At 48.9% G+C, this 26957-nt stretch overlaps 1 protein-coding gene across 1 annotated transcript in view; it reads left to right on the top strand.

Annotated features, from left to right (window-relative positions):
• Window positions 1-145: 145 nt before the first annotated feature.
• Window positions 146-26957, top strand: part of LOC102921975 (polycystin-1-like protein 2) — a 93625-nt gene continuing 66813 nt past the window's right edge. The window contains exons 1-11 of the mRNA XM_076573599.1: window positions 146-440; window positions 1161-1325; window positions 1768-1953; window positions 6738-6848; window positions 10830-10977; window positions 14357-14577; window positions 17606-18010; window positions 18555-18632; window positions 19414-19463; window positions 24614-24731; window positions 26677-26884. Coding sequence (XP_076429714.1) covers window positions 146-440; window positions 1161-1325; window positions 1768-1953; window positions 6738-6848; window positions 10830-10977; window positions 14357-14577; window positions 17606-18010; window positions 18555-18632; window positions 19414-19463; window positions 24614-24731; window positions 26677-26884 — 1985 coding nt within the window. The remainder of the gene's footprint in view (window positions 441-1160; window positions 1326-1767; window positions 1954-6737; window positions 6849-10829; window positions 10978-14356; window positions 14578-17605; window positions 18011-18554; window positions 18633-19413; window positions 19464-24613; window positions 24732-26676; window positions 26885-26957) is intronic.

Below are 26957 nucleotides of genomic sequence, written 5' to 3'. Positions count from 1 at the left end.
AAACCAAAGAGAGTTATTATTTGGTGCAGAGAGGGGCGGGAAGATGGATGGTGCTTGTGGGGATGGCAGAATATGAAGGCGTGAGGAACACGCTCCATTCTTCAGTGCTCCATTCTGCAGCCCCGGCTGTAGTCCTAGGATGAGCATGGCAGGTGTGGTGCTCCTGGGGCTTGCCCTGAGCACTGGGGCTGCTGGGGCCAAGTTAGAAGGAAGCCACCTCTGCTTAAGGAGCCAAGTGTTCTTCAGAGACACTTGCTACGAGTTCGTGCCGCTGGGGCACACCTTCCCCGGTGCCCAGAGCTGGTGTGAAGGGCACGGAGGCCATCTGGTCTTCATTCGAGATGAAGACACCCAGCAGCTCCTGCAGAAGCATATTACCCAGGACCGAGACTGGTGGATTGGACTCACAGGAACCTCGGCCACCAATGAGACTGTGGGAGGTAGGTGTTGTAGAGCCATGTCTGATGCGAAGCTTGTGCTAAAAATTCTTACAGCTGCTTCTGACCCACAACTCCCTGGGGCAAATGAACATGTCCTAATTTTCATGGTAAGGAGACCCTCCTCTTTAGTCGTTGGGTGGATCAGGTAAAATAATTCATGTACAGTCACTAGCAGAGAGACGGTCTAAAAACATGCTTGTACTCCTCTTGTTCTGGGGTCCATGCTCTCTGGGGCATGGCAGAAGCCCAGGGAGCCTAAGGGGGATACAGATGTGCCTCTGTTCATTCTGAGGGGAAACCTTCCCTGGAAGGTTGCCGCGTCTCACACCCGAATAGTTCCAGCCATCTTCTCAAGTCTCTAGAAACTTCTGAAGCAATGCAAACCACTTCTGTGTGAACTCAATCCATGCCCAGACACATCTGAAGACACCCTGCTCAGGAGTCATCTACCTGTGAACATCACGGCATGCTCTGGGCTCTGCATTTTGCCACGCCTAGGTAGCAGCAACTTTTACGGGCTTTCATTATGGGTGTCTAGTTATGTCTGAGTGTTTGAAACTAGTGATGAGGACACACCCATTCTCTGGCGTATGATATGAAAGAGAAGCATTGATTGAGCACCAATGGCATACTAGGAGTTGAGTTAGGGCAAGCCCTTCACATAAGGGAGGATGAGGGGGGGATGCCTTCCAAGCCCTGCTGCATTTGTTTCCGATCCAGGCTCTGGGACCTGGCTGGACACTACAAATGTGATCTATAGCAACTGGCATGGAGGGCAGGTCACACCCGCCCCGGGGACCTGTGGCTACATCAGGAGTGGCCCTGCGTCTCAGTGGGCTGCCTTGGGGGACTGCACCCAGGCCTTTGCCTTCATCTGCGAGTTTGGTGAGCTGGTCCAGCGGGGGCCCTCTCCCTGTCCCTCCCTTTCTCCCTGCCTGCCTGCTTCTCTCCCTTCCTGCCTGCCTTCTTCTTCCCCCTTCATCCCCAACTCTCTGTCCTTCTCTCTTTATCGACCCCCATCTCTCTAAGTTTCGTGTGGCCTTTCGTCCTCCTAACTCATTCTCTCCGTGTGTCTCTCTGTGTGTCTCTCTCTTTCACCTCTCTTTGGTGTTGCCTCTCTGAATCTCTCGTCTCTGGATCTCTCTGCCCCCTGTCTCCCCCACCCCACCCCACCCGTCTCTGCTTGTACCATTCTCTCTATCTCTCCAGGTCTCCCCTCCTCTCCAGCCGGCCCCACTCCCACCCCGTCCTTGTATCTCTCAGTCCTGGCCCAGCACTTACCCAGTTCACTGTGTGTTCCTAAGCTGTCACTTTCCCTTTGTTGCAGGGGTCGGCCGCAGCCTGGCCTGTGAGGGCCACAACGCCACCATGCACTGTGGCTCGGGAGAGGTCATCCAGGTCCAGGAGGCTTTCTACGGGCGCCAGACCCCCTATTTTTGCACCCAGGGCATCTGGCCTCCCTCAGATCTGGAGGGGGAATGTGGCTGGGTCAGCGTCAAGGATGAGGTGGCAGGTAGGGACCCCAGTGCTCCACAGGTCTGCTTGAAGCAGAGGGCAGTTGCTGGTCTTCTAGACATATCCTAGGGTCCTGAAAGATTCTGATATTCTTCAGCTATGGCCTGGGCCTACTCTATGTGGGGAAGCCAGCCAGTCTCTGTCCACAGCACCAAGCTCTTGAACAGGACATTGAGGCAGGCCCACCATGGTCATCAAACCTAGTTCCTGGGGCAGGAAGGCTTCTGATCCCCTACCCTTCCTGGGTGTAGAGAATATCAACTTAATTAACCCAATTTCTGAAATTACGAAACATTTCAAACCCGCAGGCAAGAGTAAAGAGAGCTAGGTTGTGTGGTTTATGCCTGTAATCCTTGCAGTTGGGACATCAAGGAAAGATTTGGGGATTCAACGTCATCCCTTAGCTACCTAGCAAGTTTGGTGCCAGCCTGGGCTACATGAGACCCTGTCTCAAGCAAGTAAACAAGCAAAGAATAAAGAATGCTGTGAGAGTCTCCCACTGCCCACCTTTGTCCAGTCTTAAAACCACGTGACATTGTAGGATTAGCTGAAGATTTAGTCATAAAGAATTCAGCATAGTGCTCTCGCACGGTGTCCCGGGCCTGTTGCCGCTGGGAATTCGGTGTTTACTAATCATGCACCTGGTCCTCGGTCCTGCCTCCTTCCTGCACATCCCTAAGCCTGTGTCATCTCGGTTATGTAAACAATGTTGTCTTCTATGTGTCATTCTGCAGCATGTTTTTTTTTTTTCAACTGTTAGCTTTTTGCAGCGTCACGCTTAACATGGTTTTGTTTTTCGAGATGTGTGCTCTCTCTTGGTTGGTGGTGTTCTAGGTTATTTAGCTTGTCTTTTATACAATGCTTCCTCTTCTCCTTGCCCCACCCCCACCCCGTGTGTGTAGGTCAGAGGATGACCTTAGGTGTCATTTCTCTGGGTTCATCTACCTTGTTTCTCTTGAGACAGGGTATCTCACTGGACTGGAGCTCACTTACACTAGGTTAGACCAGGCTGGCTAGCCAGTGATCCCCAGGGACCTGCCTGTCTCCACGTCCCCAGTGCCAGGATTATAAATTTGTACCAATGCACGCTGCTTTTTTATGTGGGTTCTGGGGGCTGAACTAGGGTCCTTGTGTTGGCACTGTGGGCACTTTGCTGACTGGGTCATCTCCCTAGTCCTTAGAGCAGACATTTCTGATGCCATCTCCTGTGTATGTGGCAGTTTCTCTAGGGCTTCCCCCTCCCCTGCCCCAAATCAGACTAAATCTCCTCTGATCCATACTTACTCCATCAAAGGAGCTTACTCCTTTGATGCTCCTTTTGAGCTTACTCCATACTTACTCCATCAGTTTCGGGGCTTCCTAGGGCTTCCCCAGGTTTCCTTGTGAGGTCTGCAGACCCTTCCTTTATCCAGGAGGTCAGGGAATCTGTTGCAGTGACCACTGTCCAGACACCAGAGACCTGGGCAGGGAGGTGGTCTTAACTCCTCAGCTAATGAGGACACATCAGTGCGTGGCCAGCCTGGGAGCCCTGGAGCCACGGGCTCACCCTCTCCAGGTTTGCCTGTTAGCATTTCTCCTCTGAGGCTTCGTCTCTAACCAAAGACCTGTGATGATTGTGGGGTGCAGAGTGTTCTCTGAGCCTCCTCCTTCTGGGGAGATCATGTCTCTTCTCCCTCGGAATTCCCCTTTGCTCCACTCCTTTTTCCCCTACATATTCATGTTGTCCACGTGGTAGAAAATACTGAAATCAGTTGCAGTTCTCAACAACTCTCTTCTGAGTTCCAGCCCTCCTGGGCTGTGTCGTCCAAGATGGAAGGGGCCCAGCTGGACAGGCCAAGGGAGGCTTCCTCCCCACAGTACACTGGAGCTGGGCAGGCTGCTTCCCCAAAGGTTCAGCTGTAAGTTGTGGAAACATGGCCACCACACCCCAGCGAGCACATTGGAAGGGAGACTTGGACCCCACTGGGAAGGGTGAGAGAACCTAGCAGGGCCCCAACATCTGATTGTATTTAAGTGCCCGATCACTCAATCATCCAGTGGCCAATAAACATTTATTGAGGACCAATAGTGCTGTGCACTACCCTGGGCTCTGGATAAAGCAAACTGTCTGCTTTCAAAGAGCTCAGAGTCCAGCAGGGAGGCAGATAAACGCTGCCCTGCAAGGGAGCAAAAGGCACTATGCATTGACTCATGCAAAATGTGCTTTATGTCCACCACGGGCCAGCCGTGTGTGGAAGACCCAGCAGCGCACAGAACATTTACACTCGTCCCCAGGCCTTTAGAGACTACCGTCTGGGGCTATGGGTGCTCGTAGGAGTATGTAACCAGACGGAGGGACATCACCAACTAGGCCTCATTGGGAATTGTGCTGAGAACTAGGGGCATGCTCAGTGCAGACTGCCAGCCTAGCATGTGGGAGACCTTAGGTTTAATTACTAGAAATATCTCCCACAGCCATTTCCCCCCTCCTCCCGCCTCCTCCGAGAAAGAACCAAGACTTAAGTTTTGAGTCGGATGCTGTGGCCTCCACCAACTGTCCCAGCAACTCAGGAAGTGGAGACAAGAAGATTGTTTGAGGTCAAAGATTAAGGTCAACCTAAACAGCAAAGGGAAACTCCACCCATCCCCCCTCAAAAAACATTAATCAGTCAGATGTGGTGGTGCACCCTTTTTTTAACCTCAGCTCTTGGAAGGTAGAGGCAGGTGGATCTCTCTGAGTTCAAGGCCAGTCTGCTCTACACAGAGAGTTCTGGTCCAGTTAAGGTCTTCCTAGTAAGACCCTGTCTCAAAAAAAGAAAAGCATAGGAAAAAAGGAAGGAAGGATGAGAGGAGGGAGGGAGAGGAGGAGAAGGGAGCAGAGGGGGAGAAAAGGGAAGAGAAAGAAGGAAAGAGAGGGGAGGAAATCAATCATCAATCAATCAATCAATCATGCTAGGTCTTTCAACAGAGCGTTTTAATCCAGGGAGCCGTTTTCCAAAGTCCTGGCAGTTCTGAGAAACCAGACTGCTTCTTACATCTCCCTAATCCCTAGAACAGTGGGGGTGATGTGCGGGGGCTCAGAAAGCCACCCATGAGGCACAGAGACTTTGCAGATGTTCTTAAGGTCACCAGTCACCTGACTTGAGGATGGAGAGGTTCTCCAGGACTGTCCAGTTGAGATCAATGTAAACACACAAGCCCCTCTATCTCTGGATGGAAACCGAAGAGAGCGGGGTGGTGGGGGTGGGGTGGGGGTGGGGGGTGGGGGGGGTGTTGCGGGGGAGAAGCCAGCGAGGTTCCAGGTGGGAGCAGGGCACATGCACTGTGGTGGCTTGGAAAGGGGCCTCATTCAAGGATGAAAGAGAAACTGTGAGCATCTGAGGACTGGACTCTGCCTCAGGAATGGTATTGGCCGTAGTCTTTCCCATAGCCCCAAGAAGGGAAAGCAGCCCCGTCCAGCCCACCCAGCTTTCTGACCTTTAGAACGGAGACACAAGAGCCTGTGTTGTTCTGAGCCACTGTTTGAGCAGCTGGAGAGGAACATGTGTCCTCCACATGTGCTTGGACTAGGGAGTCTGGGAAATGAGATTGGTTGTAATGTGCAACAGAGTCGGGTGAGGAGACATGTGGGCGAGAACAAGGGCCTATTGACTGCTTGACTCCCCAGAGCAGGTGAGAGGTAAGAGGCTACCCGGAAAAGCACAGGTGGGGGGGCTGGGGAAGTGGGAAGGGAGGGTGTGGAGTCCTACAGGAAGAAGGGATTTGGTGGTCCAGGGAACTTCAGAATGTGTGGTATGTTTCCAGCACACAGGGAGACAGGAGATCCATCCAAAGAGCCAGGACCTCTGCCCCCTCCCGCCCCCCACCCCCCAACCCCAACCCCCACTGCCGCCCGCCCACAGCTAGGAATGGATGGAGGCTGCTGGGCAGGGGGAACCTGGAAGTTGTTTTTAAAGCTACCCCAAGCTGCTGTGAGTGCCTTGTGTGTGCTAAAAGACAAACAGTGAGGCTGATTATCTAAAACCTAGGTGGGGTATTCAGGCAGCACAGTGGTATGTGAGAACTGGAGAGCTTCTAGACACAGAAGCCAGCCTGGTGGTATTGCTCACTGGCGGGAGTTCAGGATGCTGTGACATTTCGGCCTCGGACCACTCTCTGTCCTGAGGTACATAAGGCTGAAGGAGAGGATAAGAGAGGAAGGGCCCCACGTGGGGAAAGAAGAGGGAGAGCAGTGTCGTAGACATGTCAAAACTGAGACCTCAAATGGGGGGTGTGTGTCAAATAACAGACATTTATTCTCTAACAATTATGGAGGTCAGAACCCAAGATCAAGATACCATGCCCCTCTGAAAGCCGTGAGAGAGAAGCCTTCCCCGCCCCCTCTAGCTGTTTTCTAGTATTCCTTGGTGTCCTTGGCTTTCGGGACCATCGCCCCCTATTTCTGTGTCTACGAGCTGTAGAGCAGAGAATCACACCCCCTTGGCTGCTTTGAACCCCATGGTTCAAATAGTGAAGAAAGGAGGAATCCTGGCCCAGGATAGTTTCTGGAGACTGTGGGTGGGTGGGTAATGTGTCTTGCTGGCTAAACAACCACATGGACATTTAAATATGTCACAGCTTAGAGAAAACACAGGTGGCTTTCCTGTCCTCTTAGTTCTAGCCCAGGGTCTGGAGGTGCCCACGCCATTGGGTGATCACGTGGTGGGTGAGTAACTGAGTGACACATCTGTGAGGCTTTGCTGAGTTTCTATCCTCTTGTCTCCAACACCCTTCCCATCTCCGTGCAATGTGGATGTCTCCCAGGCCAGTGCCAGGGGCTGCAGGCATGCCAGGTAGCAGCAGATGGGACCTACTTTGGAGATCTGTGCCCCACCAGGAGCAGCTACCTGTGGGTGCAGTACCAGTGTCTGGAAGGTGAGTCTCCAACTGGGTGGGCATGGGAACTTCCTTCTTATTTCCGCTGCATGCCAGCCTGGAGTTACACACACACACACACACACACACACACACACACACACACACACACACACACACACACTTTTTTTAAAAATAGAATTTTTGAAAAATTATTTTTATTTTATGTGTATGAATGTTTTGCTCACATGTATGTATGTGTGTCACATGCGTCTAGTGCCTGAAGAGGTCAGAAGAGGGTGACGGATCACATGGAATGGCAGTTACAGATGCTGTGAGCCACCATTAAGAGCTGGGAAATGAGCTCAGATCCTCTTTAAGAGCAACAAGAGCTCCTAACCACTGAGCCATCTCTCCAGCCCTAAAATTAAAATCTTAAAAGTCATGAAATAACCCACATTATCATAATTTGTAAAGAAAATTTATAATAAAGAAGGGAAGATCTTACCCTTCAACTTGAAAGCCCTATTCCTCTTAAGGAAATGCTATTAATTATTGAGAGGATTTTTTCTCTACTTTTAAAGATGTTTGCAGACATGACTATGAGTGAATAGATATGCATTTTTGAACTAAAATGTAATCATATAGAACATTAATCTATGGCTTGACTCTTTTCATTTTATTTCCTAGAACTTGTTCTATAGACCACGCTGACCTCGAACTCACAGAGATCTGCCTGTTCCTGCCTCCCCAGTGCTGGGGTCAAAGGCGTGCACCACCACCTCCTGGCTTTGTTTTCATTTCATAATACATCCCAGACACGTCTCTAAGTCACTTCCCTGCACTCTGAATGGCTGCGCGGTACTCCAGCATTTGATCGTGTTAGAGCTCCCTTACGGGTGGACACCGAGGCTGCTCCCAGCTCTTCTCTGTTTCCTGTCACACTGAAAAGTCCGCCCTGGTGCACTCCTCTTTTTAAGAAATCCTTCATTAATTTCATTCTGTTCATACTCACTCCCATTCTCTTTTATCTCCCTCCCACTCTTTCCCACCCTCTTTTTCCTCTCAACAAATCCTCCTCCATGTTCATGCCTTTACATTTTGGAGGAAGGGCTGGCTTGGTTTTGTGACCCACTGAGTTTAACCAGGGCCTTGGGTGTGAGCATGGCTGTGCCACTGTCTGTCTATGCCACACGGGAGACAGTGACTCCCCTCGCTCAGCAGCCTTCCACTGCCCATGGCTCCCTAGTAAAAGTTGGGGTCCCACGAGACTCTCCACATCGTGTGATTGAATGCTGCTCAGATGGTGTTGTGCAGGCTACTGTCACTGTGCACGTCTGTCTTGACGTAAACCTAGGATCATTTTCAGAAAAGACATTGCTCGTAATTGGAATGCTAAGTGCATTTTAAGAGCCGGTAGACAGGACTAAATTACCCTCCCAAAGAGATGCATTAATTCACTTTCCTACAAAGAAGGATGAGTATGCCAATTTCCCTTAAGGGTGAGACACTGCATTGTGCCACCCTGTGACGAATCACTCAGAAAAGCAACTTCTGCCCGGAGCATGAGCAACAGGGACCTGAGGGAAAAGATGAGTCAGAGCGGGCAGGGTTCCGGTGACGTCTAGCACAGCAGAGCGGAGGCTGTTCGAGGGCAGGTACAGAAGGGGAGGGTGCTAGCTGACAGGCTTTACCCATGAGACAAGATGGAGAGTGATTCTGCCTCTCCTATTGTTGGGGAAGAGCAGGCCATGGGCTGTGGCACCTCCTTCTGTTTGGTGGTTTTGCTAGTGGACAAAGAGTGTCTTTTGGAGATCTGTCAGCCACGGTGTGCTACTGAAGTCTGTGGCTTAGGGCAGATGGGTAGGGTGTGGTGACCACATTTCGTCCTGTCCCTGTGAGCCAGTGTGTTCTGAGCAGAGCCCTCCTGTGACTCACGAAGACAGAGTCAGTGCCCCGCTCCTGTACACAGGGGTCACAGCTGTACCCCGAGCACCCCTGACAGGTCACAGCTGTACCCCGAGCACCCCTCACAGATCCTACTGCACCCTGAGCACCCCTCACAGGCCCCACTGCACCCTGAGCACCCCTCACAGGTCCCACTGCACCCTGAGCACCCCCACTGCACCTGAGCACCCCTCACAGGCCCCACTGCACCCTGAGCACCCCTCACAGGCCCCACTGCACCCTGAGCACCCCTCACAGGCCCCACTGCACCCTGAGCACCCCTCACAGGCTCCACTGCACCTGAGCACCCCTCACAGATCCTACTGCACCCTGAGCACCCCTCACAGGCCCCACTGCACCCTGAGCACCCCTCACAGGTCCCACTGCACCCTGAGCACCCCCACTGCATCTGAGCACCCCTCACAGGCCCCACTGCACCTGAGCACCCCTCACAGGTCCCACTGCACCTGAGCACCCCTCACAGGCCCCACTGCACCTGAGCACCCCTCACAGGCCCTACTGCACCTGAGCACTCCTCACAGGCACCACTGTACCCTGAGCACCCCTCACAGGTCCCACTACACCTGAGCACTCCTCACAGGCACCACTGTACCCTGAGCACCCCTCACAGCTGAGGGTGAGACTCCGGTGGCTTTCTGCCCCTCTCCAGAGTCTTCCCGCTCACAGTTCAGTGTCAGGGCCCCGGAAGGCTACAGTGTATGGTTTAGCATAGGGCTGTGTGGAGCCCCAGCTAATTCTCTCACCCCACCCACCCCACCCCAGCTTTTGAAGGCCAAGCCTTATAAAGTTTAATACGAAGTGGCTTACAGCTACCCATCTGCTGCCTTAGCCAAGTAGATTTTCTTACAGGAGCGTTTTTGCTTTACTGGTTTTCGCCATCATAAAATAGATCTGGAACATTGGTGTCCTGCTTGAATAAATAAGGGTGTATTATGCAGCTGTTAAAAAGGAAAGCTGGCTGCTCTTCCAGAGGTCCTGAGTTCAATTCCCAGCAGCCACAAGGTGGCTCACACCCATCTATAATGAGATCTGGTGCCCTCTTCTGGCTAATAGGCATATGTGCAGACAGACTCTACACATAATAAAAATTAAAAAAAAAAAGATCTCTTATTAAAAAATGAATAAATAAATAAAAAGGAAAGCCCAGCTCTAGGACTGTCACACACCCCAATCTCTGATACATTCGGTTACCATGCCATGTATTTATACATGTAGTTATCCATGCCAGGTGCTGCATAGGAAACCGCCTGTGCCATCTGTGCAAATAAAGGAGCATGCCTGTTTGTGTGTGCTTGTGTTCCTGCAGCTCCCTCTGCAAGGCAGCCCAGGACTGTGGTGACAACGGCTGCCACTGAGGGCTGTGTGTACTTCCAGGGACCTGAGGCGTTTGCCTCGTATGTGAGAGGCCCCGGGTTCGATCCCCAACACCACCTATACCCAGACATAGTGGTGCATGCTAGTAATTTTGGCATTCAGGAGGCTCAGAATTTCAAGGTCATCCACAACTACATATTGTTTTGGAGGGCTAGGATATATAGACCCTGTCTCCAAAATAAAGTTATGTGTATAATTTAAAAGGCCAGAGAGATGGCGCAGCAGTGGAGGCTTTTGCAGCCTGACGACCTGAACTCGGTCCCTGAAGCTCACATGGTGAAAAGAGAGAACTGACTCTTGCAAGCTGTGCTCTAACCTTCACATACATGAACATACATGCTTGTGTATGCAGGCGTGGGTGCATGCGCGCTCGTGCGAACACACACACACACACACACACACACACACACACACACACACACACACACCAAACAAGCAGATAAATAAATCTTTCAAAAGTAAAAATCATCAGGAGGCAGAGGCAGGTGGGTCTCTGTGAGTTTGAGGCCAGCCTGGTCTACAGAGCGAGGTCCAGGTCAGCTAGGGCTATGTGAAGAGACTCTGTCTCAAAATAAAATAAAATAATAAAATAAATGCCTTATATAAATAACGGCCACATGGGTGGAAGGAGCTGAGTCTTAAGCAGGAACCCGCACCTTTGGTTCACAAATTCACATTACGTCGCGCTTGGGTCTGCAGGCCTGCGGCTGGTGGTGCCCGATGGGAGCTTCGTCTTGGACAACGTCACTGTCTCCCTGACGTGGCTCCTTTCTCCCTACACTGGAAACTTGTCCTGCGTACTCAGCATGGGGGATGGCCACACTTTTGACCCCTACTACCCTTCCAGGTAAGAGTGACCTCTGACCCTCAATGAAGGTTGTATTGGTCAGCTCTTGCTGCACCACAAGCCACCCCCAAGCCTAATGACTGGAACCGTACTTTTCATTTCTCATGGTTCTGGGGAAGGCCGGGTGGATTTCCTGACTGGGCTTACCCTGCGGGTGGTGACTGACCAAGGAAGGCTGAATTCTCGAGATCACCTGCCCCATGGTCAAGTGAATGTCTGCTGAAGGCATGTGCTGATCATCCTCACAAGGCCGGCCTGGGCTCGATCCCATGTGTGACAAGGGGGTTGCAGAATTGAGAATCAAGTGTTATGAGTGATGTCGAACTGTTTTTTGTCAGATCGGTGTGATAGCTCAGCTGTAGGATGCTGCCAGGCACAGTGTGTCATCTCAGCATTCTGTGTCATCCTCACCTCCCTCTGATCACCCGAGCTTGGTCACACAGTCCTGGTTTGCATCACAGTTCAACCACCGCCGCCCTCCCCCCCCCCCCCCCCCCCCGAGTCTGTGTGCCTCGGGCTATGTCCTACCTCTCCAGGCCTCAATGGCTTTGTCCATGAACACAAGATGATAGGGCTGGGGAGAGCTCGGTGGTAAAGGACCTGAGTTTGGTTCTCTGGCACCCATGTAAAAACCCCAAACCCACACCCAGCCAGGCATAGTGCTCTACCCTGTCACCCCAGGGCAGGGCTGCAGAAGCAGACACAGGGAGACCCTCTTAGCCTACTGGATGAGTTCTAGGTTAATGAGAGACCCTGTCTCAAAAAATAAGTGGACAAGACCTGAAGAATGGCATCTGAGGTTTTCCTCTTACCTCTACATACACATATACATGTATGTGTGTGTGCATGTGTGTGTACGTCTTTGTGTGTACGTGTGCACATGCACATGAACCAATTGGGCACATAAGCAATGCTTTCTCCCTGACGCCTGTCTGGGCAGCAGCTCTGAGCAAAAGTCACTTTTAAGAGAAATAGATGGCAGCATGTCCCTCGGCCATCACCCCAATTGAGTGATCCAATTGCATACGCTTTAATGATCCATTGAAACTTGAAATTATCCAGCCCGTTCAGTCACTTTCATTCATACGAGGATAGTCCCTTCTCATGCTTTCTCAGTTTTGCCATTAGCAAATTAGCACCCGGCTCGCAGTATGGATAACGACATGAGTTTTTTTAATTATACAGAAGCCATACTGTGCAAACACCATTGTGCTTGCCTCCCCCTCTTCCTCTCCTTCCCACCCCCTCTTCCTCTCCTTCCCACCCCCTCTTCCTTCCTTCCTTCCTTCCTTCCTTCCTTCCTTCCTCCCTCCCTCCCTCCCTCCCTCCCTCCCTCCCTTAATTCCGCCCTTTGTTTTTATTTCTTCTTCTTTTTTTTTTCTTGTGCCACATGCATGTGTGGAGGCCAGAGGGCAGGTTTGAGGACTGGGCTGTCTCCCTCCACCTCGTGACTTCTGAGGCTGGAACTCAGATCACCAGTCTTGACAGCAAGGGCCCTTACCCACTGAGCCATCTTGCTGTAGTTTCCCTTCTGGATAGAACCTCATTCTGTATTCACTAGGCATCCCAGGCTGGCCTTGAACTTCTGATCCTTTTGCCTCATACCAAGTGCTTGGATTACAGGTATGAGCCGCTCTACCACCCACCCCCACCCCCACATTTGTTTGTTTTTGTTTGCAATGCTGGGGCTTGAACCCAGAGTCTCATACAAGCTAAGTTAGCGCTCTACAGCTAAGCTAAGACTGAGTTGTGCCTCGCTGCCTGTTAGTCTAAGAGGCATAAACTTGAAAACCGGACCCCATTCCTATCATGGATACCGACACGAGCTGAAGGGAGAATCGTGCCTTGTACAGGAAGCACCCTTTTTGCCTTTGCATTTGATGTCCTTGCTCCTACATCTCTGACCTAGGAAATCTCCTCATATCTGAGATTGGACTATGGTTCTTATGGGACCATTTATTTAAGACCAACTTTGTCCAAACCCAGAATTGGATAATCATGTGCCCCCTACTGGTGCAACTGGGGATTGACTGTTTTTCTGTGCCCATGGGGGGTGCCTCTATACCTAGGGTGCCTTGGGGTAACAATCTTGTTGAGAAACTGCTAAAACACAAGGTAACCAGAGCCTTGGGGAGGAGTGGATGCACACGGGGCACGGGGCGGCCCAGAGGAAGGTGACAGTTGGACAGCGCTCCAAAGCTGCCGTCTTTCGGGTTCGGGTGTAGAAGCGGAAGATCTAGAGCAGTGGCTCTCACTCAGCCTTCCTACTGCTGCGACCCTTTAATACAGTTCCTCATGTCCTGGTGACCCCCACCCATAAAACTATTTTCATTGAGACTTCAGAACTGTAATTTTGTTACTGTTGTGAATCGTAATGTATCTGTGTTTTCCAATGGTCTTAGCAGACCCCAGTGAAAGGGTCGTTCGACTCCAAAGGGGTCTCGATCCACAGGTTGAGAAACTCTGATCTAGTGAAAGGGACCTGAAGAAACAGGTCATACCCTGCAAACCGCTCATTCTCCCTGGTGCTCAGGGGTGTGAGGGAAGCTGAGAGATCCTGGAAAGCTCAACAGTGCCCCAGTCAGGAAGAGCCATTAAAGCTTTCCGGTCTGAGGAAACTGCTCCTAGGAGATGGAGGCTGAAAGGACTTGCAGAGTCTGGGGAGACAGCTCAGCCAGTAAAGACCTTGCAGTGTAAGCATGAGGACCTGAGTTTGATCCCTAGCGTCCCCATAAAGTGACAGGCATGATGGCATGTACCTGTAATCCCAGGACTGAGCGGCTGAGATAAGAGATCCCTTGGAACTCACTGGACTCCTGAAGAACGTCACCCAAGGTTGACCCCTAGCCTCCACACACATGAACACACAGGTGAGCATACACACACATGCACACACAGGTGAGCATACACACACACACACACACACACACACACACACACACACACACACGCACACAATAAACGATAAAATAAGTAATTGTTTTCAAAGGAACGGCAGCTGACATTTTCCAAGACTGATGAATGCTATTTCTATTTCTGAGGTGCTGCTGAGTTGTCACGGTGTGACTTCTCTTGACACAGAAAGCAGGGTGTCGGTTGAGGCTGGTCTCAAAATCACTATGTAGCAGAGGATGGCCTTGACCTTCCGATCTTCTGCCTCCCCCTGCTGGGTGCTGGGACCACAAACGTGCATTATCACACGCAGTTAATGGAGTGTTGGAGATCAAACTCAGAGCTTCATGCATGCTAGGCAAGCCCTCCCCCGCCCTCAGCAACACCCCCAACATCCCCCCCACTTGTCCTTGCAGAACATGGGAGTTGTGAGTCAGTGTGTGACTGCTGAAGCTTGTCTTCCCCTCGCCCCTCACAGTGTGTCCAGCAACGTGACCCACCAGTTCACCTCTCCTGGGGAGTTCACCGTGTTCGCTGAATGCACTACCAGTGAGTGGCACGTGACCGCTCAGAAACAAGTGATGCTGCGATATAAGATGGAGACGCCCCAGATCACTGGGTGCACTGGCCTCTCTGCATCTGGAGCCAGCCTTCTCTGTCAGGCTGTCTTTGGGGAAACTCTGTGGATTCAGGTGGATCTGGAGGGAGGTGAGTCTGCTGGATGGAGCCGGTTGAGGCAAACGGGAGGATCGTCCTCCTCCAAATCTGTCTAGCTAACTCGAGGCTTCAGTGTCTTAGCTACCGTCTGTTCGTTTATTTAACACCCATGGTGTCTTCACTGCCCTAAGTACCTGACCTATAATGGCCCACTCAGGATAGACTCCATGTTAATTTGCCCCAGGTCAGAAGCTTAGTGAGCCAGTGAGAACCTCCACCTTCTCCGGGCTCTTTCTGCATGTCTACATTCCCTCTGGGGGGATTTCAATAGGAAGAGGTAAGACTGGGAGGGTTGCCAGCTGGACCCAAGCCCATCTCCCACAGGCAATGCTAGCAACGAGTGTGGCACCATCCTGCGGCCAGGAGGCCTGGCAATATTCAGCTGTACACACTGCTACAAGCCTTTCAACAGTTCTGGCTAGGGCACGCTCTGATTGGACACAGTGTCTTCTAATTACTCCAGAAACCATTTTGATGGGTTCCAACTTTGATTAGTCAAGGTTCCCACACTGATTGGTCCCAGCATCCATTCTAATTATTACAGAAATCGCTCAAGTATGCCACGGTATCCACTCTTCCTCAGCACATCCATCCTAACTGGCTGGGACTTGGATGGTTTCCATCAATATTTTCAGTAGGGCCTCTTCTGTCCACAGAGACCTCCTGCCTTATCCACAGCAGCATTTTCCCACAAGCACAGTCCAGTTAGAGATCTGAACTGAGCCCTTTTGACATAAATTATGTAGCACTGAGCTAAGATGATGATGGTGATGATGATGAGGGGAATGGTGGTGGTGGGGGTGGCATATGATGATGGTGGTGATGATGATGATGATGATGATGATGATGATGATGGTGATGATGGTGATGGTGGTGATAATGGTGATGGTGGTGATGATGATGAGCGGAATGGTGGTGGTGGGGGTGGCATATGATGATGATGGTGATGATGATGAGGGGAATGGTGGTGGGGTGGCATATGATGATGATGGTGATGATGATGAGCAGAATGGTGGTGGTGGGGGTGGCATATGATGATGATGGTGATGATGATGATGATGGTGGTGGTGGTGATGATAATGATGATGATGATGGTGATGATGGTGATGATGGTGATGGTGGTGATAATGGTGATGGTGGTGATGATGATGATGGTGATGATGATGGTGGTGATGGTAGTGGTAATGATCATCAGATGAGGAAGGATCTAACTCAGTATGACCTCCGTCACTTGGACAGAGACTTAATGGGATTATGATGGGTTCTGACACAGCACTCATGAGATTCCTTTCTGCTCTTGTGTGTCTATTGCCTAATGATGGCTGATATGTGTGCCTGGGGTAAATTAAATAATCTTTCATTGATTTATTTAGTCACCCTACAAATATAATTGTGTGTAAGGTCTTTGCCCAGTGTGGGGGAGGCAGGAATACACATGAAAGTTAAGGGTCCTGCTCCTATAGGGCTTTATATTATCACCACCACCATCACCAAATGATCATCGCCACCATTATCATCACCATTATTATCACCACTGTTTTAGTTAGGGTTTCTATTGCTGTGAAGAGGCACCATGACCATGGCCACTCTTATAAAGTAAAACATTTAATTGGGGGATCACTTACAGTTTCAGAGGTTCAGTTCATTATCATCATGGTGGGGAGCATGGCAATGTGCAGGAAGACATGGTGCTGGGGACGTAGCTGGGAATCCTACATCTTTCAGGCAACAGGAAGTTGACTGAGACACTGGGTGTTATCTTGAGCATAGGGAACCCCAAAGCCCACCTCCACAATGATGCACTTCCTCCAACAAGGCCACACCCACCCCAACAAAGCCACATCTCCTAGTAGTGCCACTCCATATGAACTTATGGGGGCCAATTACATTCAAACTACCACAACCACATTAGCAAATGATCACCACCACCAGGACTTCCTCTTCCTTCTCTTCCTCTTTCTTCCCCTCTTTTTTTCAATCATTATCCAAACAAGAAATGTATTTGGCATGGCATCTACTGGAAAGAATACCATTTGGTTGCATACATCACATTTTCAGCCAACAACAATATTTGGCATCTAACTAGGACAATCATCTGCAGACTGCAAGGAAGGTCCCACTTTGTGGAGAACAGGTTGAGTTCCATAGTGATCGGTCCCAGGAGGTCATCAGTGGATGTTGAAGGAAACCCCTCTACATGCTTTGGCTTACAAGACTTGAGGTTCATTCTCATGCATCAAAATCCCAATGTCTGTCCAGAGATGTCTCTTTTTCAGACCACCCCAGGAGTGTCCCTATCATCAAGATGTCCTAAGCATTTGTTATAAATGTTTAGGTTCAAGGGTATAAATAAATAATGAGGGGTCTGGGGCTGCAGCTCACTCAGTAGAATACTTGCCAATTAAGAAACCCTGGGTTTGATGTCCAGAACCATATAAACTGGGCATGGTGGTGCTTGCCTGTAATCCTAACATTAGAGAGGTTCAGATGGGAAAATCAAGAATTCAAGGCCAGCTTCTGCTACATGGTGAGGTCAACACCAGCCTGGACTAAATTAGACCCTGTCTCAAAAACAAATAAACAAACAAAGTAAGAATGAGCAGAGCTGGGTGGTGGTGGATCACCCCTTGAATCCCAGCACTGGGGGCAGGGGGGGGGGCAGAGGCAAGTGGGTTTCTGAGTTCAGGGCCAGCCTGCTCTACAGAGGGAGTTCCGGGATAGCCAGGGCTATTCAGAGAAATCCTATCTCGGAAAAAAATAAATAAATAAAATAAAACAAACAAACAAACAAAAAATAGAGAGGACCCAGAAAGAAAACAGAAAATTGCTTATTATGTCAATATTCAGAAATAATTACAGTCAGCATTTAGGGTGGGGGGGTCCATCCTTATGTATTTATTTGGACCCATATCTTTATGTCTACCCCAGAATTTGACATCAGAGCTCAGTCTGAACTATCTTAGCATGCTAGGCTGCATGGTTGGTAACAGGCTTCCTAAATTTCCCTTACCCCCCCTAGGAGCCGGGGTGACTTACGCTGTGCTTTCGGGTAATATAACTCTGGCTGAGTTCACCACCGAGCATGGCTTGAGACCTTACAATCTGACTCTGGACAGAGAAACCCAGGAGCTGCTGGGCCCTGGGAAGCACCACCTGAACATCCGAGCTGTTGGCAACAGCACTGCCTCCCCCCCCTCTGGAAACATCACTGTCCACTTGGTGGAGTTGCTGTCGGGGCTGCAGGCCTCCTGGGCTTCTGACCACGTGGAGCTTGGGTGCGACCTGTTGGTCAATGTCTCAGTGGCTCGGGGCACCCTGGAGGAGGTGACCTTGGAGGTGGCGGGACTCAATGCGAACTTCTCCCAGAAGGAAGAGAGTGGTGGGCAGTCATCTGGGACCTACCACGTGGCGATTCCGGTTGAAGGTACTGGGGTTGGTAGCTTCCCCTTCCAGGTCCCCTTTTTTATATTTCTGAATTGGTGGCATCAGTTTTTCAGACTCCTGGGTACAATGATGGCTTACCTGGTGACCTTGCCTGAGACCCTCCTCAGCAAGGGGACACATACTGTCTGCTGCCCTTAGAGTTTCCAGCTGTCTGCAGGGGCCCTCAGCCTGGACACTTCTCGTGTCATTTATGTTGTTTCCTTTTCTAATTATTCTTTGATAACATCATATATGCAGACAATACATTTTTATCATATTTATCCATCATTATTACCCTCTCAGTCGCCTCTCAGTGCCAACCCTTGTCATGGTGTGACGCCTCGGACCTACACGTATATTAAGTGTCATGTTCCTTCACCTGCGTGTTCCCAGAGCCTTGCCCAGGCCTGGTATATCATAGGACTCATAAGTGTGTAAGAGGCTGAGAGATTCCAGGGCTGCCACAGGCACACCTAGGGAGAGCTGTCTCCGCTTGTGTCTCACAGTTGTGACAATGTCAGTGACTCTTTCCCTTTGCATTGCAGGCAACTTTCTGGTCACCGTGCATGTGCGGAATGCTCTCTCAGACTTGAGCTTGGACATGGGGAGCGTCACAGTCACAGGCAAGGTGTTTCCACACTCAGGAGTCCAGGGCTCTGAACTTGGAGCCCATTCCACAGTCTCAGAACCTCTGGGTGCTTTATAGACAGGGTCACAGAAAGTACCAGAAAAGTCTGCACCGAACGTGCACAGATGAACTCCTTGAACTGCACCGTGCAGTACTCAGACATGATGTTCATAGTATCTCAGGCATTCGGACATAGAGAAGTACCTGAGGTGGGCTGAAGCCTTCTCCACCTCTCCTGTGTGGCTCAGTGGTAGAATTCTTTAGCTCACAGAAGCCCTGGGTCCCGCCCCTAGTGCTGTGAAAACAATAACAAAAATATTCCAGCCGAGGGCTGGGGAGGTGACTCAGTGGGTCGGAGCTTGATGTGTCGGTGTGAGCACCTGAGGTCAGATCCCCAGCACTCATGAAAAAGCCGGGCGAGGCAGCCACACATCTCTCACCCACTGAACCTTGTCACCTGTGCGTCTGTCACCCGAATGGGTTTCTCCACGTTCCTGCAACCATTTACAAAGACATCTCAGGGCACGCTCAACACAATCTTTTCCTTGTTTATCATAGTTATTTATTTATTTATTTATTTATTTATTTATTTATTTATTTATTTATTTATTTATTTTGAGAGGGGTCTTACTTGTGTTGTCTAGACTTGCTCCCCCCACCCCCACCCCAACCTGGGACCTTGAGTGTGCGCCACAATCCCTGCAGGACTCTGCCTTGGACAACTCTGCATAACATTCTCCGACAACCTTTAATGCTTGTTCTCATCACATTCACAGCCCCTTCCAGTCTCCAAGAACCACCTGGAATGAGCGCTGAAGCAAAGAACGTGAGCATCTTTACAACATTTAACTTCACAAGAAAAAGACATCCAACCGCTTTGCTTTCAGTTTGGGGTTTAGGATAGCGACAGGGTGCCCCCAGGAATTCCCAAGCTCTCTTCCATTTGGAAAGAGGTCTAGAAGCGTGTTCTCTAACTACAACAGGGTTAGGTTGTAAAAAATAAGACACTGGGTCATGTAGGTAGGCCTTAGGAAGTAAGTAGCACACTTCTGTTAAAAAAAAAAAATAGGTGAAATAGGAAACCAGAGGGGAAATTAGAAACTATTTCTTTTTTAAGATTTATTTATTTATTATGCACACAGTGTTCTGCCTGTACATATGCCTGCAGGTATGCCTGCAGTTCAGAAGAGGGCACCAGATCTCATTATAGATGGTTGTGAGCCATCATGTGGGTGCTGGGAATTGAACTCAGGACCTCTGGAAGACCAGTCAGTACTCTTAACCTCTGAGCCATCTCTCCAGCCCCTAGAAACTATTTCTAACTAAAATTATAATGGCGATACAGTGGATCCACGTTTGTGGCTGTGGCTGAAGCAGTACTCTGAGGGAAATTCATAGCTGTTAGCACTTATTTTGCAACAGGCTTGTGTTCGTCAGTGTTTATGCCAGAGTCTTCAGATCCTTCCCCCTGACACTGTTCATGCATGTGTTTACCGAATAACAAAGACCTACTGTGCATTTACAGTGTTCAGGAATTGGCATTAGGGGCTGAGGGTGTGATGTGGAAAAGGCGGATTGTGCTCTCTCTGCCTTCGTGAAGCTCAGAGATGACAGAGGAGAAGAAGGAAGAAACTGAGAATTGTGTGTCTACCAAGAACCCCTCGGGTGTACTGATGGTAACGGTCAGAGTGTGGTCTCACAGATGTGCTCCGAGGAGACATGAGGACTGAGAGGGGTGGCTCAGTGGGTAAGGCTCTTGCTACACGGTGTAAGCGGGACATGATAGCAAGCACCTGAAATCCCGGTGCTCTTACAAGATGGAAAGTGGAGACAGGAGAATTCCCAGGAGGACAAAAGCCAGTCAGCCAGGTCTGTGCAGAGGAGGTTAAGAGCCTGGGTCCCAAACAAAGTGGAAGGCCAGGACTGACACCTGAGGTGTCCTCAGACCTCCACACACTCACGGCATGCACAGCCCATCAGAGGTTGAGTTTCACTGTAGCCTTGTGTTATTCTGGGTCAAGATGTGAACAAGAGGACCCATAGCTAGGTCGTTTAACAGGCCCCGTCAGCAATTACTCCCAGAATTCACCTTGGGACCCTGATTCCTCTCCCAGGACTGACACGTTCTCCACTGTTGCCTAGCCAGCCCTCTCTCCTCTTCCTTTCTGTGCTTCTGGGAGACCATCCCAAAGGAAGCTTCCCTGGCTCTGTCCAGGGAGAGTCAGATGCTAACAAGTCCTCAGTGAGACAGAGACTTAGGACATGGCTGGAGGACACAGGCTCATGACCCACTCTGTCTTGTTAGTTGCTTTTGGCTTTTGGGGGTCCACCACCCAGCTCCCAAATAAATCACACATGGAGGCTTATTCTTAATTATAAATGCCCGTCCTTAGCTTAACTTGTTTCTTGTCCGCTTTTGTTAACCTAAATTCGCCCATCTACCTTTTGCCTCTGGGCTTTTACCTTTTTCTGTTTCTGTATGTCTTTCTTTCTTACTTGGTTGCTGGTTGTATAGTTGGGTGGCTGGCCCCTGGGTCCTCCTCTTTCTCTCACTCCTCCCAGATTTCTCCTTTTATTTATTCTCTCTGCCTGCCAGCCCTGCTTATCCTTTCTCCTGCCTCACTAATGGCCATTCATCTCTTTATTAGACCATCAGGTGTTTTAGACAGGCAAAGCAACACAGCTTCACAGAATTAAAAAAAAATGCAACAGAAAAGAATGCAACACATCTTTGCATCATTAAACAAATATTCCACACTACAAACAAATGTAACATACCTTAAAATAATATTCTACAGCATTTCCCCCTTTTTGTCTAAATAAAAATTTTTTCACTCTAACATAGTAAAATCATACATGACAAAAACAGTTATCAAGTAAGAATTACATTTACAATATTCTGTCCATTTGTAGTCTGTATATTCAGAGAACATAATGCATTATCTATCTTATCTTAGTGAATCCAAAGTTTTACATCTAATTTACTTTCTATCATAACTAAGGAAAATTGCTTCTATTACTATCTAGTTTTGAACTCCACAAAGACCCAGAAGGATGTAACATTATCCAACAACAGAGACATTTGGCTACCTGGAAAGTCACCCAAAGTTCCTCTGCAACGTTTGGGGCATCCATCTTCAGCCTACAGGCCCAGAGTATCCAGCAGACTTTTCAGTGAAGCAGGAAATTTGAAACACTGTCCTACTTTGTATTGACAAAGTTTGTCAGTTGCTTTCTTCTGTGTCCTGCAGAATGTCTGGCAGACTCTTCTGTGAAGCAGGAATTTTGAAGTACTGTCCTGGCTTGTTTTGGAAAAGTTCAACAGTCTTTTTTCTGTGTGTCCTGCATGTTCAGTCTGTGCAGCATATTGTCAGCAGTCAAAGGGAAAAAGCAGTTTCTTTGCCCAGTGGCTAACCTTGCCTTAATGTAAGCAAACTTCATAAGGAGTTTCTTTGATGCCAATCATCTCTGAAGTAAATTGGTGCTTCCAGGAGGAGATGTGTCTCATTGTCACAAAAAAACTTAGATTAGCAAAACATTTTAAAGGTCATATTCTATAGGTCTTTGAAGTGTTTGAAGACCATCTATCTATCTAAAATATACCTAAATAACCTAAAAAACATATCTAATGTGACTACAAGTTTGATTATTATAGATTTACTACTAACCTAATTTTTATTATACATTGCATTTTTAAATGAACTGCATAAACACAATACCTCAGACAAGAGTAGAAACATATATGCTGTGCAACAAAATTAAGTTTAAATTTGTATCAATATTCCAAAATCCATGCCAATGCAAACATCTGATATTAATAGTTGTCTTTTTTCCTATATTCCTATATTCCCCTAAATTATAACAAACATCCATAAGCCACCAATTAAGCAAAAGCCTTCCACACCCCTCTTGGATGTGGGTGCCATGTTCTCCAAACTGCTTCCTGCTATCTGTGGACAAAGGCATCTTTAGGGTCCCTGAGAATATTTGAGATAATGGCCAAGTCCTGGGGAGACCAGCTATAATTTTTTTTTTTAAGATTTACTTATTTATTATGTATACGATGTTCTGTCTGCATATATTCCTACACCCCAGAAGAGGGCATCAGATCCCACTATAGATGGTTGTGAGCCACCATGTGGTTGCTGGGAATTGAACTCAGGACCTCTGGAAGAGCAGACAGTGCTCTTAACCTCTGAGCCATCTCTCCAGCCCTATAATCTTTGTTGATAGATAGCACCTGTCAAGATTCAGGAGGTCTCCCTTGATCAAACTTGACCCATATTAATCTGGAAATGAATCCACAGCCTCTTGTTTCCTGTGGAAACAAAAGCAAAACCACTTCTCCAAAGCATTTTTGACTTTTGTTTGACAAATACTTTTTTTTACTTCTATTTTAAAGTTAAGGCATTCTTAAAATATCTAGATTGGTTCAATTTAGCAGTGTAGTTCACAGTCCTGTGTCTCTTAGCAGATATTGTCTGCTTGTCAGCACTCAAAAACATTTAAAATCAACACAATACTAAATAGGATCCAGACTCCCTGTGTATTTCCCATCTCTACACGGCTTACTCTTTTTTATATTACTTTACTTCTCTCTTTAAAGACTTAATTTTTTAAATATTCATTTTTTCCATGACTATACCCTTTTTCTTTTCTCAATCCTATGCACATTATTAAACACACTGTAACCTATTTAGAGGTTTTTCCTTCTGATCCTCTTTTGCTGTGTATCTTTTAGCCTGTTTTGACCACACTAGCAAATTTTAAACTGCTAAGCTACACCTAGATCCTCTATGTGGCTCTTGGCTGGCTCTGCCTGTGTTTCACTTCTGTTTGTTTGTTTGTTTGTTTGTTTTTTCAAGACAGGGGTTCTCTGTGTAACTTTGCGCCTATCTTGGAACTCGCTTTGTAGCCCAGGCTGGCCTCGAACTCACAGGGATCCACCTGCCTCTGCCTCCCGAGTGTTGGGATTAAAGGTGTGTACCACCACCGCCCGGCCTGCTTTTCACTTCTTGGGTCATGAAAGCCAAGCCTAAAGCTTGGGCCCAGTTGGAGGTGCGTGACCAGGAACTGCTTTCAACCTTCCTAGCTGTAGGAAGCCGGTACCTGGGCTGCCACAAGTGGTTTCTATTTAGCTTGCTGTTCTTTTATTCACTGCTGCCCTGCAGGCTGAACAGCAGTGCCTCTTAAAGGAGCCATGTCATTTTTCTTAAAAAGAAAAAAAAATTTTCAACTTTATCAGGTCCAACATGGAAATATGAGCCCCATGTTGGTATGCCAAAATGTTGGTTTTGGTTTTTTTACTCTTTACTCTTTTGGGGGGCCTGTCACACAGCTCCAAAATAAACCACATACAGATGCTTATCCAGTGAGCCTCAGAGATCCATTTGTCTCATCTCTCCAAGGCTGGTATTACAAGCACATGTTGCTGCCCTCAGTGGGTTTGGGAGTTGAATTCAGGTCAACACACTGGCAAAGCAAAGGCCTTACAAACTGCGCCATCTCTCCCCAAGTCCCTCAAGGGATTCTTAACTGACTGCCTCCATCTTCCACATCCTCCTGCTTCCTCTAAGTGAATACCCTCTAATCAAGCACAGGTAATGCCTTGAGTTTTAAGTGACCATTAATGTCGCTGTCTTTCCTATCTACCTTAAGGGCAACAGTTGGGTCTCTGTTACCATGTCTCCAGTCATCAGCACAGGGCCTGGCTCAGAATGGCTTCTGTCCATGCAGTTGACTGCACAGTGAGTCCTAAGCCTACACTGGAGGTAAAGCTACCCAGTGAGTCTTAGGAAGGCATTCCATGCTCCTGAGGGAAACCCCAGAGCAGAGGACCCTCCAGAACGTTCTCTGCTCTGAGCCTCCCCCTGCGGCCACTGTCAGCACACACTGCTCTGGGGTGGAGGGTAGGTTGGCAGGACTCTACAGTGAAGCTCAACAGTGTTGTCTCACCAGTGGTCACTTCCTTTGCAGGGAGACACGGGGGACGTGAAGGTGTTTATTGAGCCTGAACTGTACGTGGACCCTTTCACAGAAGTCACGCTGGGCTGGCCAGATGATGACCCAGACTTGGACTTCCACTGGTCCTGTGGTAGGTGGTGTAAACCTGATCCTGATCCCCTCCCCCATCACTGCTGAGTGAGTATTGTCGGGTTTTGCCTGTTCTCGTCTTCATCTGACACGATTCATGGCTGACACTGTCCACCTGTGTGTGCCAGAGCGTAAACCACAGCAATGGGTGTAGAGGAATAACAGCAAACCGAGGAGGGATGGTGGCCCTGAACATGGAGGACAGGGGCAGGGGGAGATTTAAAAAAGTAACAAAACATAAAAAGCCAGACTGCTTTGTTAATTGACACTGTGCACTGGCAAGTCCAGAAAAGGTCCATTACCAGATAGTCCCCCTCTGAGAGGGTCATTCCCTCCTAACACACAGCACCATAAACACACACACACACACACACACACACACACACACACACACACACACACACATACACACACACACACACAGCATAACTTACCTCACACATACAAACATTCCACACACACACATAAAAATACATAAACACGCCAGGCGGTGGTGGCCTATGCCTTTAATCCCAGCACTCAGGAGGCAGAGGCAGGCGGATCTCTGTGAGTTCGAGGCCAGCCTGGTCTACAGAACTAGTTCCAGGAAAGGCGCAAAGCTACACAGAGGAACCCTGTCTCGAAAAACAAAAAAACAAACCATAAACATATACGTACACACATACACACACAGCATAACATACCTCACATACATACACCAGACACACACATACAAATACACAAACACATACACACTTCACACACACACACACATACACACACACCTCACCAAGGAGAGTCCAGGCACCTTTCTTCAAACAAAGATGGTAGCACATACTTCCAAAAGGAGGTGTCTCCCTTTTATAGGGCTATGCCCTAGCTACACACTCCTTTTAGAAATAAAATGCTATTAGCGTTGCTGCTGTCTTTTTTTGTTTTGTTTTGTTTTGTTTTTCATTGAATAACATGTCCTGAGCACTTGGGAGGTAGAAGATGGAGGCTCAGGAGTTCAGGTTCAACTATACGTGGATTCAAGGCCAGTTGGTGCTATATGAGACGCTCAACTCTGCTGCTTGAAAATCCTAAACAACAACAACAACAATAATCCTCTGCATGTTTAAAAAAAATTGTGTACTTTTATTTGTGTATGTCTTTTGCCTGTATGCATGTATGTGCACCATGTGTGTGCCTGGTGCCCACAGAGGTCAAAAGAGGATGTTGGATCTCTTGGACCTGGAGTTACAGACAGTTATGAGCTGCCATGTGGGTGCTGGGAATTGAACCTGGGTCCTCTGCAAGAGCAGCCAGTGCTCTTAGTTGCTGAGTCAGCTCATCTTAACACCACAGTATCTCCCTGTCCATCCTGATTTCATAATTGTAGCACAGCAGAGAGCCGGGTCACTGTGTAGTCGTTGTTGACATTTGGGTTTTTCCATGTCTCTGCTCTGATAAACAACCCTGCCAGTCTTCATCTTCTGTGGCTACTTTTACAACTAGAATTTCTAAAAATGGAGTCATCGGGGCTTGTGAGATGGCTCAGCAGGTAAAAGCACATGCTGCCAAGCCTAACAACCCAAGTTCAATCCCTGGAACCCACACAGAGGAGGGGAAAATGGACTCCTTCAAGTGGTCCTCTGCCCTCCACATGCACCCATGACATGTGTGCCCATGCACATGTGCAGGTGCACGCACGTACATACACATGTATGTATGCATGTGTACACACATCCCAAAACCAAAATAAAATGGGATAACTGGAGGTTGGCCATGGTGGCTCAGCCCTGTAACCCTAGCACTCAGGAGGCAGGAGCAGGAAGATGATCTGTTTGAAGCTAGCTCAGGCTGTGCAGCCAGACCCTGTCTCAACAAAACCAAACCACCACCCACAAAAACCTCGCTCAACCAGAAAGTCCATGGTGTGTCGGGTTCAGGGATGCTGTGCACAGGTGTCTGCCCATCTCTCTCAGGACGCTGCTGGGCTCAGTGGAGCGACTGTGTGGAGAGGCAACTGCTCCACACAGACCAAAGGATGCTGGCGCTCCACACCTCCTGTCTGCCACCGCTCAACTCGGCTGTCACCCTGCACTTGGCCATCCTGAGGGGCCAGGAACTGGAGAAAGAGACAGAACAATGCCTCTATGTGTTTTCTCCGCTGGATCTTGGGCCTCAAATCAGGTGAGGCATGTGGGCATGTTCTTCATCAGCAAGCACCACTCAGGGGTGGGACCTGCAGGGCAGGTCTCACCTG

The sequence above is a fragment of the Peromyscus maniculatus genome, chromosome 5 (genome assembly GCF_049852395.1).
Source record: "Peromyscus maniculatus bairdii isolate BWxNUB_F1_BW_parent chromosome 5, HU_Pman_BW_mat_3.1, whole genome shotgun sequence".
Taxonomy (NCBI): Eukaryota; Metazoa; Chordata; class Mammalia; order Rodentia; family Cricetidae; genus Peromyscus; species Peromyscus maniculatus.
The sequence above is the reverse complement of the archived record's forward strand: the minus strand, read 5'-3'. Positions and strand labels throughout refer to the sequence as shown.